The 14,942-nt window shown below is 37.9% G+C and overlaps 1 protein-coding gene across 12 annotated transcripts in view; it reads left to right on the forward strand.

Moving 5' to 3' along the window:
* The window catches only part of MBNL1 (muscleblind like splicing regulator 1), a 205,639-nt gene that overhangs the window by 43,269 nt on the left and 147,428 nt on the right, over positions 1 to 14,942 (forward strand). For 8 of the 12 annotated variants that reach the window (XM_077750106.1, XM_077750112.1, XM_077750113.1 and 5 more), the window contains exon 2: positions 12,719 to 13,743. The exons of 3 other annotated variants lie outside the window; for them this stretch is intronic. In XM_077750106.1, coding sequence (XP_077606232.1) covers positions 13,570 to 13,743 — 174 coding nt within the window. In that variant the 5' untranslated portion in view covers positions 12,719 to 13,569. The remainder of the gene's footprint in view (positions 1 to 12,718; positions 13,744 to 14,942) is intronic. One more of the 12 variants, XM_077750117.1, reaches the window with a different exon arrangement.

Below are 14,942 nucleotides of genomic sequence, written 5' to 3' on the forward strand. Positions count from 1 at the left end.
CAAACTCGGGGGAAATGACCACATGGGAAACTGTTTAGGCCTCCATGAGTTCACCAGACTTCTATTGTGCCTTAGCTAGTTTGATAAGACCTTGCCTTATTTATAGCAGTTGTCAGAAACCATTTCCTTTAGTTAATTCGTGTCTAAAAAAGGAGAGGGGGGAGCAGGATATTTTCTGACATTTGTAGAAATAATGTGTAAAAAAAAAAAAAGCATTCCCTTAATCACATGATGTTGTGCTAATCACATGACGTTGTGCTGTCAGTGATCGTCCAAATGTGACATGCCCTGCGGACTCTCTTAACTACACGTTTTGTTTTTCTTAATAAGAAGAGTAGTAAACCATATATTGTCTATTTTGATACACTTGTAAACCCAAACATTCTTTCAGACTCCCAGTCCTTGTTCTTTAGCAAATAATTGCAAGATATAGACGTCATAATTGTTTAAGCAGTGAAATGGTTTATTTTGAAATAATGGGAGTTAGAAAACTGATTTTACAAATGTTTCATTGATTAGCTGCCACCTAAGGGCTAACAGTTGAAAATATTTTGCAAAATACCAAGACAAGGCTTTAAGTTCTATTTGTAGGAGGAAAGACTTGTCATACCTTTGGCCTATTCCCACCACAGAAATTTACAGTCTAGATTTAGGGATTGTGTCTTTTTAAGGACTAGACTAGATTTAGCAATATAGAAAAGCAGTGTTCGTTGTTGATATAAGTACATATTGGGAAACGTTTTCTTGGATGGAGTTTGTTGTTCAGAGTTAATATATACATATACATTATGTTCTAAGTATGTTATTAAAGCCACTCAAAACCTAAGAATAGTTTTATACATACATTGCAGCATTGCTTGTGAAAAATTAGCATTAACTTAGGTGGCTATTAAAGAAATGGACATAGAGTGTAGTAGTATGTAGTTGTTAAAAAGTATTGACATCGTCATATGTATGTTGACAAAAAAAGTCATTATCATCTATTGTGGAAAGCAAGCCTCAGAACAGTATACTTAGTATGTGTCCATTATTTCTGTAAACATGATAAACTGTGTGAGTGTGTGCATGTAGACATGTATGTGTGTATGTGAATGCATCGAGAAAGGACCAGATATACCATACTTAGAATGGTGGTTACTTTTGGTATAATCGGGGGTCTGATTTGGCAGTGGAGCAAGGTGGGGGGAATTCAGTTGGACTTTGAATAAAACCCTTCTTTATGGTTTGATTTTATTACAATTGAAAATGCATTCATTTAGCAATGTCTAAAACCAATGGAAGGCAGGCAGGCAGGCAGGCAAGATGTAGACTTGATGTATGTGATTCATTTAAATTACTTGCTAGAAATGTTTGTACACCATTTCAATTTGTATTTTACTATCTCTGCCATTATTTAGTAACATCTATCTCTATATAGAGAATGGCCTTATAATTTATACCATACTTCTCAGTATGTCAAAAAAAGTGCAGAACCATAGTTAAGCGTGCAAATTGTTAATTGACTTTGAAACAATTTAGATTATTGCAGTCGCTGGAGATGTGGTAGTCTAGGTATGAAGGGAGAAAAGAGGCTCAAAATTTAATAAACAGTATCTGATTCAAATTTTAATTTGCTCCTCAGTCGTTACGATTCTAAAATGAGAATCCTTTTATTTGCATAGTTCTAATTGCCCCACATGATACATTTTTTACTTTGACATCTCTTTCTGAATGTGAGTCCCATGAGGACATGACATTCTCATGTATGTCAGCAAAAGTTCCTGTGAGTTTCTGTTTCATCAGCAAAAATCTCTATCATTATGAATGTGTCTCTTACTGCAAACTTTGCAAATACTAAAGCCATAAAGGTTTAAAATATTATCATCCTATTGGATATTTCTATTGACCTTAATCACAGGTGATTACTCACCTGTGAGTGAGTGACTCGGAGAGTCTAGGTCTGCATTGTCATTTGATGCATATGTAATGAGTTTTCAGTTCTTAAATATGTTACAAATTCAAGGACATAGAGTGACACAAAGATGTGGTGAACTCTATATATAGGTGTAAAAGCAGGTATCATGGAAACAAATTACCTTCTTATCCAGCTAATCTTAAGTTTTCAGACTCTAGATTCTCAGTGTGTTTCTCTTTTTTACAAAAGTTAGTGTATTTATACACATATATAAGTTTGCGTGAGCACACGCGTGCAGGCACACACACACAGACACAGGAATATTATACAGCCATAAAAACGATGAGGCTTTGCCATTTTCAGCAGTGTGGATGGACCTTACAGGGATGTTATTATGCTGAGTGAAATAAGTTAGATTGAGAAAGACAAATACCGTATGATTTCACTCACATGTGAAATCTAAGAAAACAAAATGAATAAATAAACAAAAAGCAGAATCAGACCTTTAAATACAGAGAACAAACCGATGGTTGCCAAAGGGGAGGGAGTAGGAAGATGGACAAAATGGGTAAATGGGAGTGGGAGATAGAGGCAGCCAGCTAAGGAATGAGTAATTCATGGAAATAAAAGGCACAGCATAGAGAATCTAGTCAGTGATGTAATAGCATCGTATGGTGACAGATGGTAGCTATGCTTTGGTGAGCATAGCATAATGTGTAAACTTGTCGAATCACTGTGTTGTACACTTAAAACTAATGTAATGTTGTGTGTCAACTCTATTCAAAGAAAAAGTTTTGTAAATTAAGCCTTATAAAAAATGTTGGGATAGGCATGAACAAAATATGCCTGTCTGTTACCCATCTCTTTTAAAGAACTGTGGAGCTGCCTTTAAAATTCTAGGCTTTTGCAAAGTACGGTCTGGAGCTCTGGATTATTATATAGCCATTGCAGTAATATGAGCAGAATTTGTGGTTGTGCACATCTCAGACCTAGTTAAGTTTGTAAGTTATGTGGAACCTTCCTCAAGTGATACTTAAGCTACATTGAAGTGAGAATAGGAGTTGTCAGTGCATATCCTTGTTTGTTACATATGCTCCTCCTTTAAATCAGGGGAAAACAACTGGATCTTGATTCCCTATTAATTGGGGCAAATATAATTCTTATTTATATGTGAGGGTATGTGAATTTCTGATTTTTTTTAAAAAAGCTCAAGTTAAAGAGGTAATATTTTATTGTTATTCAGAATAAATGCAGTTAACATTGGTATATTATTAAGAGTATGCTCAAGATTATTTGTATAAAAGATAATTTTAAGGTCAATAGAAATCAATAGAAATATCCATAGGATGATAATTTGGTATTTGCAAAGTTTGCAGTAAGAGACACATTCATTAAATGATAGAGATTTTTGCTGATGAAATAGAAAGGAGATATTTATGTATTGTGTCGTGTCATGAAAAGTCCAGAAATTCATTTAATTGGATACATGCATGTAATACCATATTATATTTATAATGGGTTTCATTCACTATATTCTGAAGAATAATTATTTTAGATGTCTTTAACTATAAACATACATTTTATTTAATTTTCTCAGAATGATTAATAATTAAGCAATGTATTTTGGGCAGTCTTCAGTAGAAACAAGTCAGTGAAATTTCCCAGATTGAGGTCACTATGTTAGGTTTTAAATGAGACTTATCTGGAAAGTCAAGATTTATCTGCTAAGATGAAGCTTGTGTACTCAGATATGCTTGATAGTATTGAGAGCTATTGCCACATTAAGATTTTAAAACTTCTGGAAAGTGTGACATCTATGTTTAAGGGTTCTAATAGGTATACTTTATTTTTAGTGTGTTCTCTCTCTCTCCCACCCCCCATGTATATAGTTATGTTGCATATATGTATGTAATTTATCATTTCTTCTCATGTTGATTTTATAATTTAGCTCAATTAATTGAGCTTGTTCAAATGGAAAAGAGGCACAGGTTAATTATGGAGAAAACCTTAATGACGACCAGTTGCAAGAATGAATTTTGCCCTGCAAAGAAAGTTGGAACAGTGGGACAAAGAGGTACACATGCAGTAAATTTCACTGATGTACTGGGTGCCATGGGAATATTTCCTCATCTTTCTCATTAATCACCTTCATAGTCATTTTTGAGTTGTGCAATAACAATATTAGGGGACCCTAATAGAGGAAATCGCTACCATTTCTCATGCAGTGCAGGTCACATTTAAAAATGTTTTAGGCTGAGATACCTCCAATCTTGTGAGAAGTGAGGCGATGTTACTCACAAGATATAAATGTTAAAAATTTAAAACTAAGATTTTTGGCCCGCAGTTGCTATGTCAAATAAATATAACACATGTGAGTAAACTTTAGAATTAAAGTCTATAATTACAGCACCCCATTGGAAATAACATCAGGGGTTGGCATTCACAGTTTTGTCATGTTAATTTCATATTGATAGATTCCAGTTGAGTCAATGTAACCATTCTTCCTGAAAATGGTGGGGATGGTAAGATTTGTTTTTTTCTACCATTTAGCTCTTGAGCACATACCAGCACTATTAATTTTGTTACAGTTTGTGTTCTGATTTCCTGTTTATTATTTTGAGATATTAAATGATATGGACAGATCAGAAATGACTACCTAAAGCTAACAAGGTGACCTCTTTGTGTGATATGTAGAGTAAGCAAAACTCTAAACAGGCTTAGTGTTTTTTCCTGAAGAACCATCAGATAGCATGTGTAGTGTTATGTCATTACACTTCTTGTAGAATAAAAGGAAATGTTAAAAGACTGCCTGTTTGAATGTCATCAGAAAATAATGCAGATTTTCTCGTCTTTTGCCAGAACTGAAAACTGATTCTGTCAGAAATTCACAGATAAATTATTTAGATGTTTTAAATTTGCAAAGCCACATGTAACTGTTTCAGATTATTCTGTGGGTAAGAAAATCTTCCGTCAAGTTCATAATTGAGGAGGTATATGAATACAGTTTTGTTTCAATGTCACTGCCTCCTGTTCTCTTTCCAGTGAGTGGAGTTTGAGGCTGGATTCATTATAAAGGTGACATTGCCATGGCATCAAATGGGCATTGTAACTTTGTAGAACGTAGTGGTAAACTAGTATTCCAGTGGATTCGGAAATACTCAGTCATGCACTAATAGATTGCTGGCTTTCTCTGGGCCGAGCACTGTACTGGGGCTGGCTATTTAGAGGAGGTCTAGCTTGTCAACTGCCTGCTCTCATGGAGCTTAGAATAAAAAAAAAATTATTCTTTATTTATTTTTGAGAGAGAGACAGCGAGACAGAATATCAGTGGGAGAGGAACAGAGAGAGGGAAGACAGAATCTGAAGCAGGATCTAGACTCTGAGCTGTCAGCACGGAGCCCGACTCAGGGCTTGAACTCAAGAACTGTGAGATCATGACCTGAGCTGAAGTTGGACACCTAACTGACTGAGCCACCTAGGTGCCCCTCATGGAGCCTAGATTTTAATGGCAAAGGTAGATTAAAAGCAGATGGTAAGATAGGCACATAATATTACACCAAATACTAACAAGGCCCATGAAGAAAAATAAAGCAAGGTAATGGTCTGGCAAATCTACGCTGGTATTGAGAAGAACAGAAGGTTGGATACCCTTCGAGAGTGGCTTAAATTGATAGTGGCTGGAAAAGCTTCCAAGAAGATAACTTTGCAGGAGTGACTGGCTGAGGACCTAATTAGGTACAAAGCGAGCAACCCAGTATACAAAGTACAGTCTGCTGTTGTAATATTTATCTTCTAATGATCTTTTTTTAATGTTTTATTTATTTCTGAGAGAGAGAGACAGCATAAGCAGGAGAGGGTCAGAGAGAGAGGAGATACAGAATCTGAAACAGCCTCCAGGCTCTGAGCTAGCTGTCAGCACAAAGCCCGACACGGGGCTCGAACCCACGAACTGTGAGATCATGACCTGAGCCGAAGTCAGATGCTTAACTGACTGAGCCACCGAGGCGCCCCTCTTCTAATGATCTTAAGCCTTTTCATTTTTATTTTGATTTTGTCTGAAAGAGGAATCAATTCAACATTCAATTTTGAATCATTGAACAGAGGCTTCCTGTTTTATTTTGTCTTAAATATGAATGTGGAAGGGACAATAATCATTTTCTAACTTGAGTGCAGTTTAAGCGAGTTGCTTTTGGAATTCTAATCTTTGGTAATAGTGTGTCTCCTAACCAACTCTTTCATTATCCTTCTAGTAAGGGGCCACTGAATGATTAGGGAATTGAGCCTTCTGGAGTTTTATTTCTGTCTGTCTGTTTGTTTGCTTGTTTACTTATTTATTTTTGAAAGAGAGAGGGAGAGAGGGAGGATCGCACATATGCACTAGCAGGGAAGGGGCAGAGGGAGAAACAGAGAAAGAATCTTAAGCAGGCACCATGCTCAGTGTAGAGCCCGACACTGGGCTTGATCCCATGACCCTGGCATCATGACTTGAACAAAATCAAAAGTCGGACATTTAACTGCCTGAGCCACCCAGGTGCCCTGAGCCCACCAGAATTTTAAAGGAATGCTTTGACAGACCGTAGGTGACTGATTTGAGTAGTAAACTTTCCTTTCCTGGCAGTACCTTGTCACCTTAACCCCATGCAGTGTCAGACTGGCAGGCCATATGGACTATTGGCATGCCATTCCAGGGGATGTGTGGGTTGAAAGTTCTCTTTTTTTCTCTGCAATGTTTCTTTTTTTTTTTTTTTTTAATGTTTATTTATTTCTGAGAAAGAAAGTGCAAGTAGAAGAGGGGCAGAGAGAGAGGGAGACACAGAATCCGAAGCAGGCTCCAGGCTCTGAGCTGTCGGCACAGCTGGGGCTCAAACTCACAAACTGAGATCATGGCCTGGGCTGAAGTCGGACGCTCAACTGACTGAGCCACCCAGGTGCCCCTCTCTGCAATATTTCTAAAACTTCAATTATTGGCATATTGTCTTCATGTTTTTTTCCCAATATATTTACTTAGGTTTTTTTTAATTGTATAATAGTCTCATTATATTGCTGTATTAAATGTTAGCTTCTTTCTTAGCTGTGATACCCATGTAATCACAGGCTTATGAACTAGTTTTTTTCTTTCTGGTGCATCTATTAAAATTATGTTGTTTCTGCATCACTTAAAATTGCATGGGTGCTACCAGTAGTGTGCTTACCCCTTGCGGAGAAACACTGATCTCAGCTTTTTGTTATACGGAGTGGAATACTGCTGAAGACTGCATTAACCCATTCAGACCATAGTTTTCCCCATGTAATAACTTAATGGCCTTGTTACTTTATTTAGTACCTTAATGAGTAGAGGAATGGCTGTACAGCTTCCTGAAATGATTTAGTTGGTTTGTATACTGAAATCTCTGTTAATATTTGGGGCAAGCCCTGGGCAACACTGTACCATGTTAATTCTCTGAAGTAATACATTGCTATTTATGGACTTGTTGACATCAGTGAGCCTGGGGGGGGGGGAAGGTTAGGGTTTGGGGCAAGGAGCTTCTTCTTGTCACCTTCAAACTTTAGGTGGTGAAGTTGGCTATCTTTTCCAGTTAGATTAAAGCTGTCTTAGTAAATTAAAAAAACAAACAAACCCTCAAATAATTACTCTGTTAACTTCCTCAATATGTAAGCTGTTTCAAAATTAAAAGCTTATAAAGAAAAGTCCCCAAAATTCCCAGCTAACATACTCTGGGATGTAATAGGACCAACCTGCCTATATTTGGTTCAGAAGAACTGAAATGATTATTACACATATATGACTAAGAAATTTAACCTTATTCATAGAGGCCATCCAGTTCTCCAAAACAGAATTTCACACTTCTACCTTGTAAGTTTATCCTCTATTGCAGTATGTATGCAGCCCTTAAATAGATGTTTATACAATCATCTACTTAAAAAACAGTCATCACTGTCAGGTTTCATGCTAATAGTTATTAGTTGCTGTGAGATCCTTTACTGGTAATTTCCCACACTTTTTTTACTTTATACCTGATCCTTTGCTTAGCTTCCTTTCCTCTATATTTTCTTCTTTTCCTTTCTTTCTATTTCCCCCCTTCACAACTTGAAGTAGAAAATATACGTGATTTCTGATAGCACTCAAGGAGAGTGCATTATTCTTGGGTAAGGTGGAATATGCTTATTTGTTGGACAGGATTTATAATGTAAGGAGCTCTTCAGTGTTTGGAATGTGATCAGTAGATAAAAGAGGGCTTATTATATAAGTTTTAAAAAGTTTGATTCTTTTTAAAAAAATTTTTTTAATGTTTTACTTCTGAGAGAGAGAGAGAGACAGCGTGAGCAGGGGAGGGTCAGAGAGAGAGGGAGACACAGAATCTGAAACAGGCTCCAGGCTCTGAGCTGGCAGCACAGAGCCCTATGAGGGGCTTGAACCCATGAACCATGAGATCATCACCTTAGCCGAAGGCAGACTTTTAACCGACTGAGCCAACCTGGGCACCCCAAAAGTTTGATTCTTAAAGCAGAACTATGTTCCATCTTTTTTTTAGTCCAGGAATGTTAATTATAATATGTTGAAATATAAGTCAGAAATTTACCTCAGTAGCAATTTAACTGTTAGTGAATATCTTTACAGGAGAAGTATTTTCTTCAATAATTATTTACAAACAACACATTGTTAGTGCAAATGTGTTTGTAATAACTCTCACAATCTGGACATTATCCACATACTTTTAGAATTATCTCTATCAATAGAATAAAAATCCATTACTAGTTGAAACAATGTTTTGGGAATTCAGTATTGATCCAAATCTTTTACCATCTTAATTTACCAAAACACTCATTTAGGGAGATTTCCAGTCTTCCCTGAAATCCTTTTGTTTGAATGAAGAGAAAGAGTACAAGGCAATAATCTGATATCAGCAATTTAGATATAATCTCTGTTCATTACCCCCCATGGGACTGGCACACACATTGGCAGGTGCAGCTACGCTAATAATGCATAAAGGTTAGTGTCCGCTTTGATTGCTCAGGCTGTATGCCTTGATAATTATAAATATTTTGATTATCATCTTTGCCTGTGTATTTTACAATTAAACAGTATTTTCAACTTACCAATATGTATATGTCTATAATTCTATTAGTAACTCTTTTTGAAGTGAATATAGTATCTCTGCTACAGAAAATAAAAATATCCAAAATAGCCATTTGCAAGCACTTTAGTAATTAAAATATAGTTTGTGCTTGAGTGAGATTAAGCCTGTAATGTGGCAAGAAAGGAAAAATAATCAACTTTAGAAATTGATTTTATGGTTGTATTTAGACGTAACCACCAACCAGTGAAGATATTTCTAAGAGTACCATTATCCGTCTCATATTGTTCGGTCCCCATAGATCATGATGGAATATTTCCTTGCTGTTGGGGGTACGTTCTTATATACATGTCTATTCCTTTAATTTGAATAACATATATTCATTTATCAAATATTTTAAACACATCTATTATGTTCTAGGAACTGAGGTAAAAAAATGATGATAGACCCTTGTTGTCAGGGAGTTTATAACTTTGGGGGCAAAAGCTCCAAGAAATATAAACTACCGAAAATATTCTGAGATGGAACAATGTTTAGCATAGTTGGCCCAGCCTCAGAGAGATGGTGATATTTGAATAGCAACTTAAACAAGGAGAAGAGATTTACCAGGTTGAAGGGGTGAGGAAGTACGTGTCAAACCAAACAAAGGGCTAGCACGTAACAAGTCCCAGGGAGGCCACAGAAGCATGGCATACGCCAAGAACCTTCCCCAGCTCCTGACAGCTCCTCTCTAAGTGGGAAGATACTAGAGGGGCAGCAATGGGAGAAACCAAAAGGATAGATGTGTCAGTTCAAAACAAGAGGAAAACGTTCAAGCAAGAGAGAGCTGTAACTGCTGGTGGAGGTCAAGCAAAAATAAAGACTAGCATAGTCTTCAGGTTTGGCTTGAGTTGGAGCACCGTCGGCCATTGCTGAACAGTAAAGTAATGAGTGTGAGGTCACACTGATACAGACTGAAAACGGAAGAAGCAGAAGAGCGCCACATATAGGTGACTCTTTAGCCCTTTGTCTGGGGAAAGCAGATTAAGCGTATTAGGGAGGGGAGGATGCATAGCCAGGCAGGGTCCCCTTTCTCCTTCCCCGCGGCTGCCTCTAGTTTGGTGCTACTTCAGCATTTTGGACTAAGAGAAAGAGCTTAGGTAAGGCAGGTCATTCACGGAGAGAAGAAGGAGTGTAAAGGAAAGGTGTTTTGAGAAGGAATGAGACAACGTGGAAACTTAACCAGGTGCAAGGGAAAAGACAGCTGGGAGACCAAAAGAAAGATGCTGAAAGATAGTGTAAAGATGGGTGGCGGGAAGGTGACTGCAAGTTTTGCCTGGGGGCTCCTATTTTGACTATGAAATATTTGTGGCATGGAAGATCATTGTCTGCTGCTAGTGGGAGGAATATGGAAGAGAAGAGGCTTGAAAGTGTTGAACTTTTAAAAAAGCCGCCTTGTGGAATGTCAGAGGGAACTGTCCAGGGCTGGGGAGGATTCCTAGACAGTGGGAGGGCCTAAGTGACCCTGGGATATACTAATTGACAGAGGCACTGATGGGTGTGTGTGTGTGTGTGTGTGTGTGTTTTCAAGTGTGTGTTTGTGTTCATGTGTGGTGTTGTACACGTGTTTCTATGGGTGTGTTCATGCATATGTTTGCATAGTTTTGTGCCCTAAAGGCCATTCCAGTCCAGATATAGTAATCAGTCATTTAAGTTACCAAAGTTATGGAGCTCCATATATTTTCCATCCCTGTGCTGGGCATTAGGGTCATGAGGTACATGGGATTGTTTCTGTTTGGGCAAACATAGTTTAGTGGGTCGTACATATTAGTAAACAACACACTGTATGGGATGCAAAGGTAATTCAGAAAAGACAGTGTTAATAAATGGGTGGATGGAGATGGAGAAAACGACATTTTGGAAGTTTCTTGAAGGAAGTGATGTCTTAGCTGACTTCCACAGGAGGTGCATGGTTGTAGGTGAGGTGCTTGAGAACCTTAGCAAGAAAGACAAAAAGGGGTCATTGACCACAGATGGGTACATGCTGAAGACACGAAGCAGTTGAGAAATGGTGAATGTGGAACAAAGATCCAGGAGGGTGGGTGAATCTTAAGAGTTTATGACTGACTCAACTTTGTTTTTCTACAACCAGAAGCTAGGACCAGAAAGGTTTTTGAAAACAAAATTATTTCTTGAGCATTGGTATGAGTTGGTTCTTTTGAGCTTTTTTCAAAAGTTATAGTCTTACTGCAGTATTTCCCCAACCTTGTATCTGCTGGTTTTTTTAAATTAATATTAAGAATGGCTCTATTTATTAACCATAAAATAAGTTTTTAAAAATTCTGCTAGATATCTGTCTGTCTACAGATATGTTCTACATTTCTGCATTCATATTCTATATTCCAATTGCCCGTTGACCATATTTGGCCTTTGAAGGAGTAAGTGTGATCAAACCCTATTTATTATATTGTGCCATCGCCTCTTTGGATTTTGAAACTTTTGGAGTTTTAAAGCCCTGTTTCCTTAGTTGGTAATACTCAAAAGAAAAAGGAATGTGTACTTTTGTTTCTATAACTAGTAAGCATTTTCACAAAGTTTTTCCATCCTGATTGAAAAAGAAAGTAAGTTGTTAAAAGCAAAAATACCCTGCTATCTGAGCAATCTTGTACTGCCCAGTTAATAGATCGTTAGGCAACAGGGGTCCCCCAGCCCCCAGCCTCTGGCTTCATTCGTACCTCTGAAGTGCATCATGCTGCCCAAATCAAATTGCTCACTTAATATTTAATGTTTCTGCGATGGAATCACTCTCCCCCCTGAGGTTGACTTCACATTTGCCAGACACACTGACAACACTGCACTCCTTTTTTTCCCCCACATGACCTCAGCTTCTGCTTAAAAAATGTTCAAATAAAGGATGCTTTTGTTCGTATCTCGCCTGCCTGTGATATATTGACAAAGTGTCTGCCGGCTGAATGGAATAGTTTTACAGTATGAGTGCCGCTTTCAGTGGAGGGGCAGGACTTGGGCTTTAGAAGGAAGTGAATTGGATAGGTCAGGAGAATGTACCATTTGTAAACACCCCTTTCCTTTTTTATTCACGTGTCAGGACAGCAGGAGCAGGCTGTTCAGTGCCCGTCCCTGCGCAGAGCCGGAGGGAAAAGCAGCCTGGAAGTCAGCTGCAATTTTTAAACCTTGCTTTTTATTCCCCGGTAATGATCTTCAAGTGCTTGGACTTGTCTTGGAAGCTGTTTTGAAACTAACATGGTTTAGTCCACTAACTGCATGTTGGGTAAATTCAAAACCCACATGCTCGTCCTCTTGCAGTGGAATAAGTCACATCTGATGGACATTTTCTGTGCTTATAGCATAGTAATGAACGTCTGACAGGCGCGACCTTTCATAAGACAACCCACACTATTGGCTTTCTGCCCAGAATATTGCTGCAACACTATCTGTGATTGGTTATCTCTCTATCATGCATTGCTTCACAAGGGGAAACGGCCCCTTTTTTTAATAAATCTACGATGGCTGGCTGCAATATGCCTCACTGTAAGTATTTTGTGTGTGTGTGTGTGTGTGTGTGTGTGTGTGTGTGTGAGAGAGAGAGAGAGAGAGAGAGAGAAAGAGAGAGAGAGACAGAGACAGAAAGAGAGAGAGAGAGGCTGACTTGAATATTACTTAGTCTGGTAGCACATGGCAAGGTTGTGATACTGTAGGACATCAGTGAAGTGCTACTTAGTAAATCTTAACCTATCTCTTTTTTCTACAGGTTGGTACTAAGAAGTGCCTTTCCTGACGTCTCTGCTGCTTGGACCCGCTTCTAGAGCAGTCTCTGCTTTTGCCTTGCTTGCTGCCAGCTAGACTGTGACGACAGCACATCCACCCTCCACTTCTAGCCCAGACACCCCCATTTCTACTTATAATCAAGACAAAAGCTCTAAGTATCTGGCATTGCCCTAGGCTGCTTTAGTTTTAAGAGAAAAGTTTGTTGAAAAAGTCAGATCTCTTCTGCCAGGAAATCAAGGAGGAAAAAAAAATCATTTTCTCGATTTGCTCTAAACTGCTGCATCTGTCTATGCCAAACTAATCAATACCGATTGCACCACCAAACCCCATTGCAAATTCAGCTGTGAGGAGACTCCCTTTCAGACAACTTTGCTGAAAGCAGCTTGGAAATTCGGTGTCAAAGGGTCTGCCACGTTTTCATGCTTGCATTTTGGGCTCCAAATTGGCACTGGGAAGGGGTTACTGAGAGCACAAGGCTGATCCGAGGCCCTACTTTTAAACGTTCATCTACTTAACGATTCTAGTATTTCTCTAAAAACCAAAACCTCTTGAATTAACAGTTTCATGCTGTGAATTTCTAGTGGGAGATCTTTTCCTTGATATCGACAACACAATTTTCCATGTACTTTTAAAGCAGGGAGTGGGGAAAAAAGTATTTTGGAGGGGACATTTTCATCAGCATTTTACAGTCTTATCAGTTCAGCTTTTTGAGTTTTTTTTGTTTTTGTTTTTTGGGGTTTTTTTTTGGTTGTTGCGTTTTTTTTTTCATTTTTTTTGTGAGGGATTGGGTCTGTTGGTTTCACTGCAAAAATTAACTACCTGTAAAATCTAAACATGGCTGTTAGTGTCACACCAATTCGGGACACAAAATGGCTAACACTGGAAGTATGTAGAGAGTTCCAAAGGGGGACTTGCTCACGGCCAGACACGGAATGTAAATTTGCACATCCTTCGAAAAGCTGCCAAGTTGAAAATGGACGAGTAATCGCCTGCTTTGATTCATTGAAAGTGAGTAAATATTATATTATTTTAAGGATACGCAATGATTGAATAAAGGGGATATGGACACATAGTCCATTGAGTTCGGAATTATGGATTGCTTTGTTAATAGTTTAGTTCTATGGTGTGTTCCTGTGGATGATTTCAGGGTGGGGGATTTTACTGAGAAGCAGCAGCACCAACTCTGGCCAAACTTTGTTGGTTATGAATAACTTTATCAGTCCTTTGATGCAATGATGTTTTTCTAAAACAGTGTCAGCATGCTTTTAACTTAGTCATAGCGATGTCAATGTCTATAGGAGTAGTAAATGTAGATATGTATGTGTGTTAGCATATGCGTAGAGGATACAAGGCCATGGCAATAGCTGAATGAAGATTGTTTGTTTTTCCTTGTTTGTAACGGGGCTGTTACCTTTGTTAAAAGAACAGATTTTCTGCCAGCTCAACTTGGAGAGACTTTTTATATTAAGATTTTGATATTATGGGTTTCCTTTTTATTGTATAAGCATATGATTTTAAAGCCAGAAGCAATGCATTTTGTGGAAAATATAGAAGGAAGGTTCTGCTGCTGCTGCTGCTATAGTACCCTCTCTGAGGCATAAACTTTGTTCAATGTTGAGTTTTATAAATGAGTAGAAACTTTTAAGTACTATTATTTGGATCTTTTTCTTTTAGTTTCTAAAATTCTAATGTGAAACAACTTAGTTCATTTTGTTAGAGCCTGATTATTTTACAATTTGTAACAGTCTAAGCTAGAAGTGTTCAAATAAGCTTTTGTGGGCACCCGAATACTGAAAGATCCTACTTTAGTGTGTCTTGACATTCAAAAACGTCATTGGTTCGTATTTCAGATAATCAAGTTTGAAAAAGGGCCTCTTAAAAGATAGCATGCATTTGTATCCTTATTCTGACATGCAAGGTCAACGCTAGAAATGAGAAGATTCCTGGGTACTTTCTTCTTTCTTGGTTTAATTGGATTGGCTTTGAATACTAATGTGTCAGTATAATTCACTCTCTGAACCCGTGAGAGAGGCGTCACCGTCATTTCTACATCTGTAGAGAAGCAAAAGTTTCATACATCCATCTTGTCTTTTGCAAAAAAAAAAAAAAAAAATTGTGTTATTGTAATAGAAATGCCTTCTTTAATAACATGGGGTGAATTAACTGATATACTCATCCCAAACGTTAACTCATAACTCCCCCTGATG

The sequence above is a fragment of the Crocuta crocuta genome, unplaced genomic scaffold, assembly GCF_008692635.1.
Source record: "Crocuta crocuta isolate KB4526 unplaced genomic scaffold, BGI_CrCroc_1.0 scaffold19, whole genome shotgun sequence".
Taxonomy (NCBI): domain Eukaryota; kingdom Metazoa; phylum Chordata; class Mammalia; order Carnivora; family Hyaenidae; genus Crocuta; species Crocuta crocuta.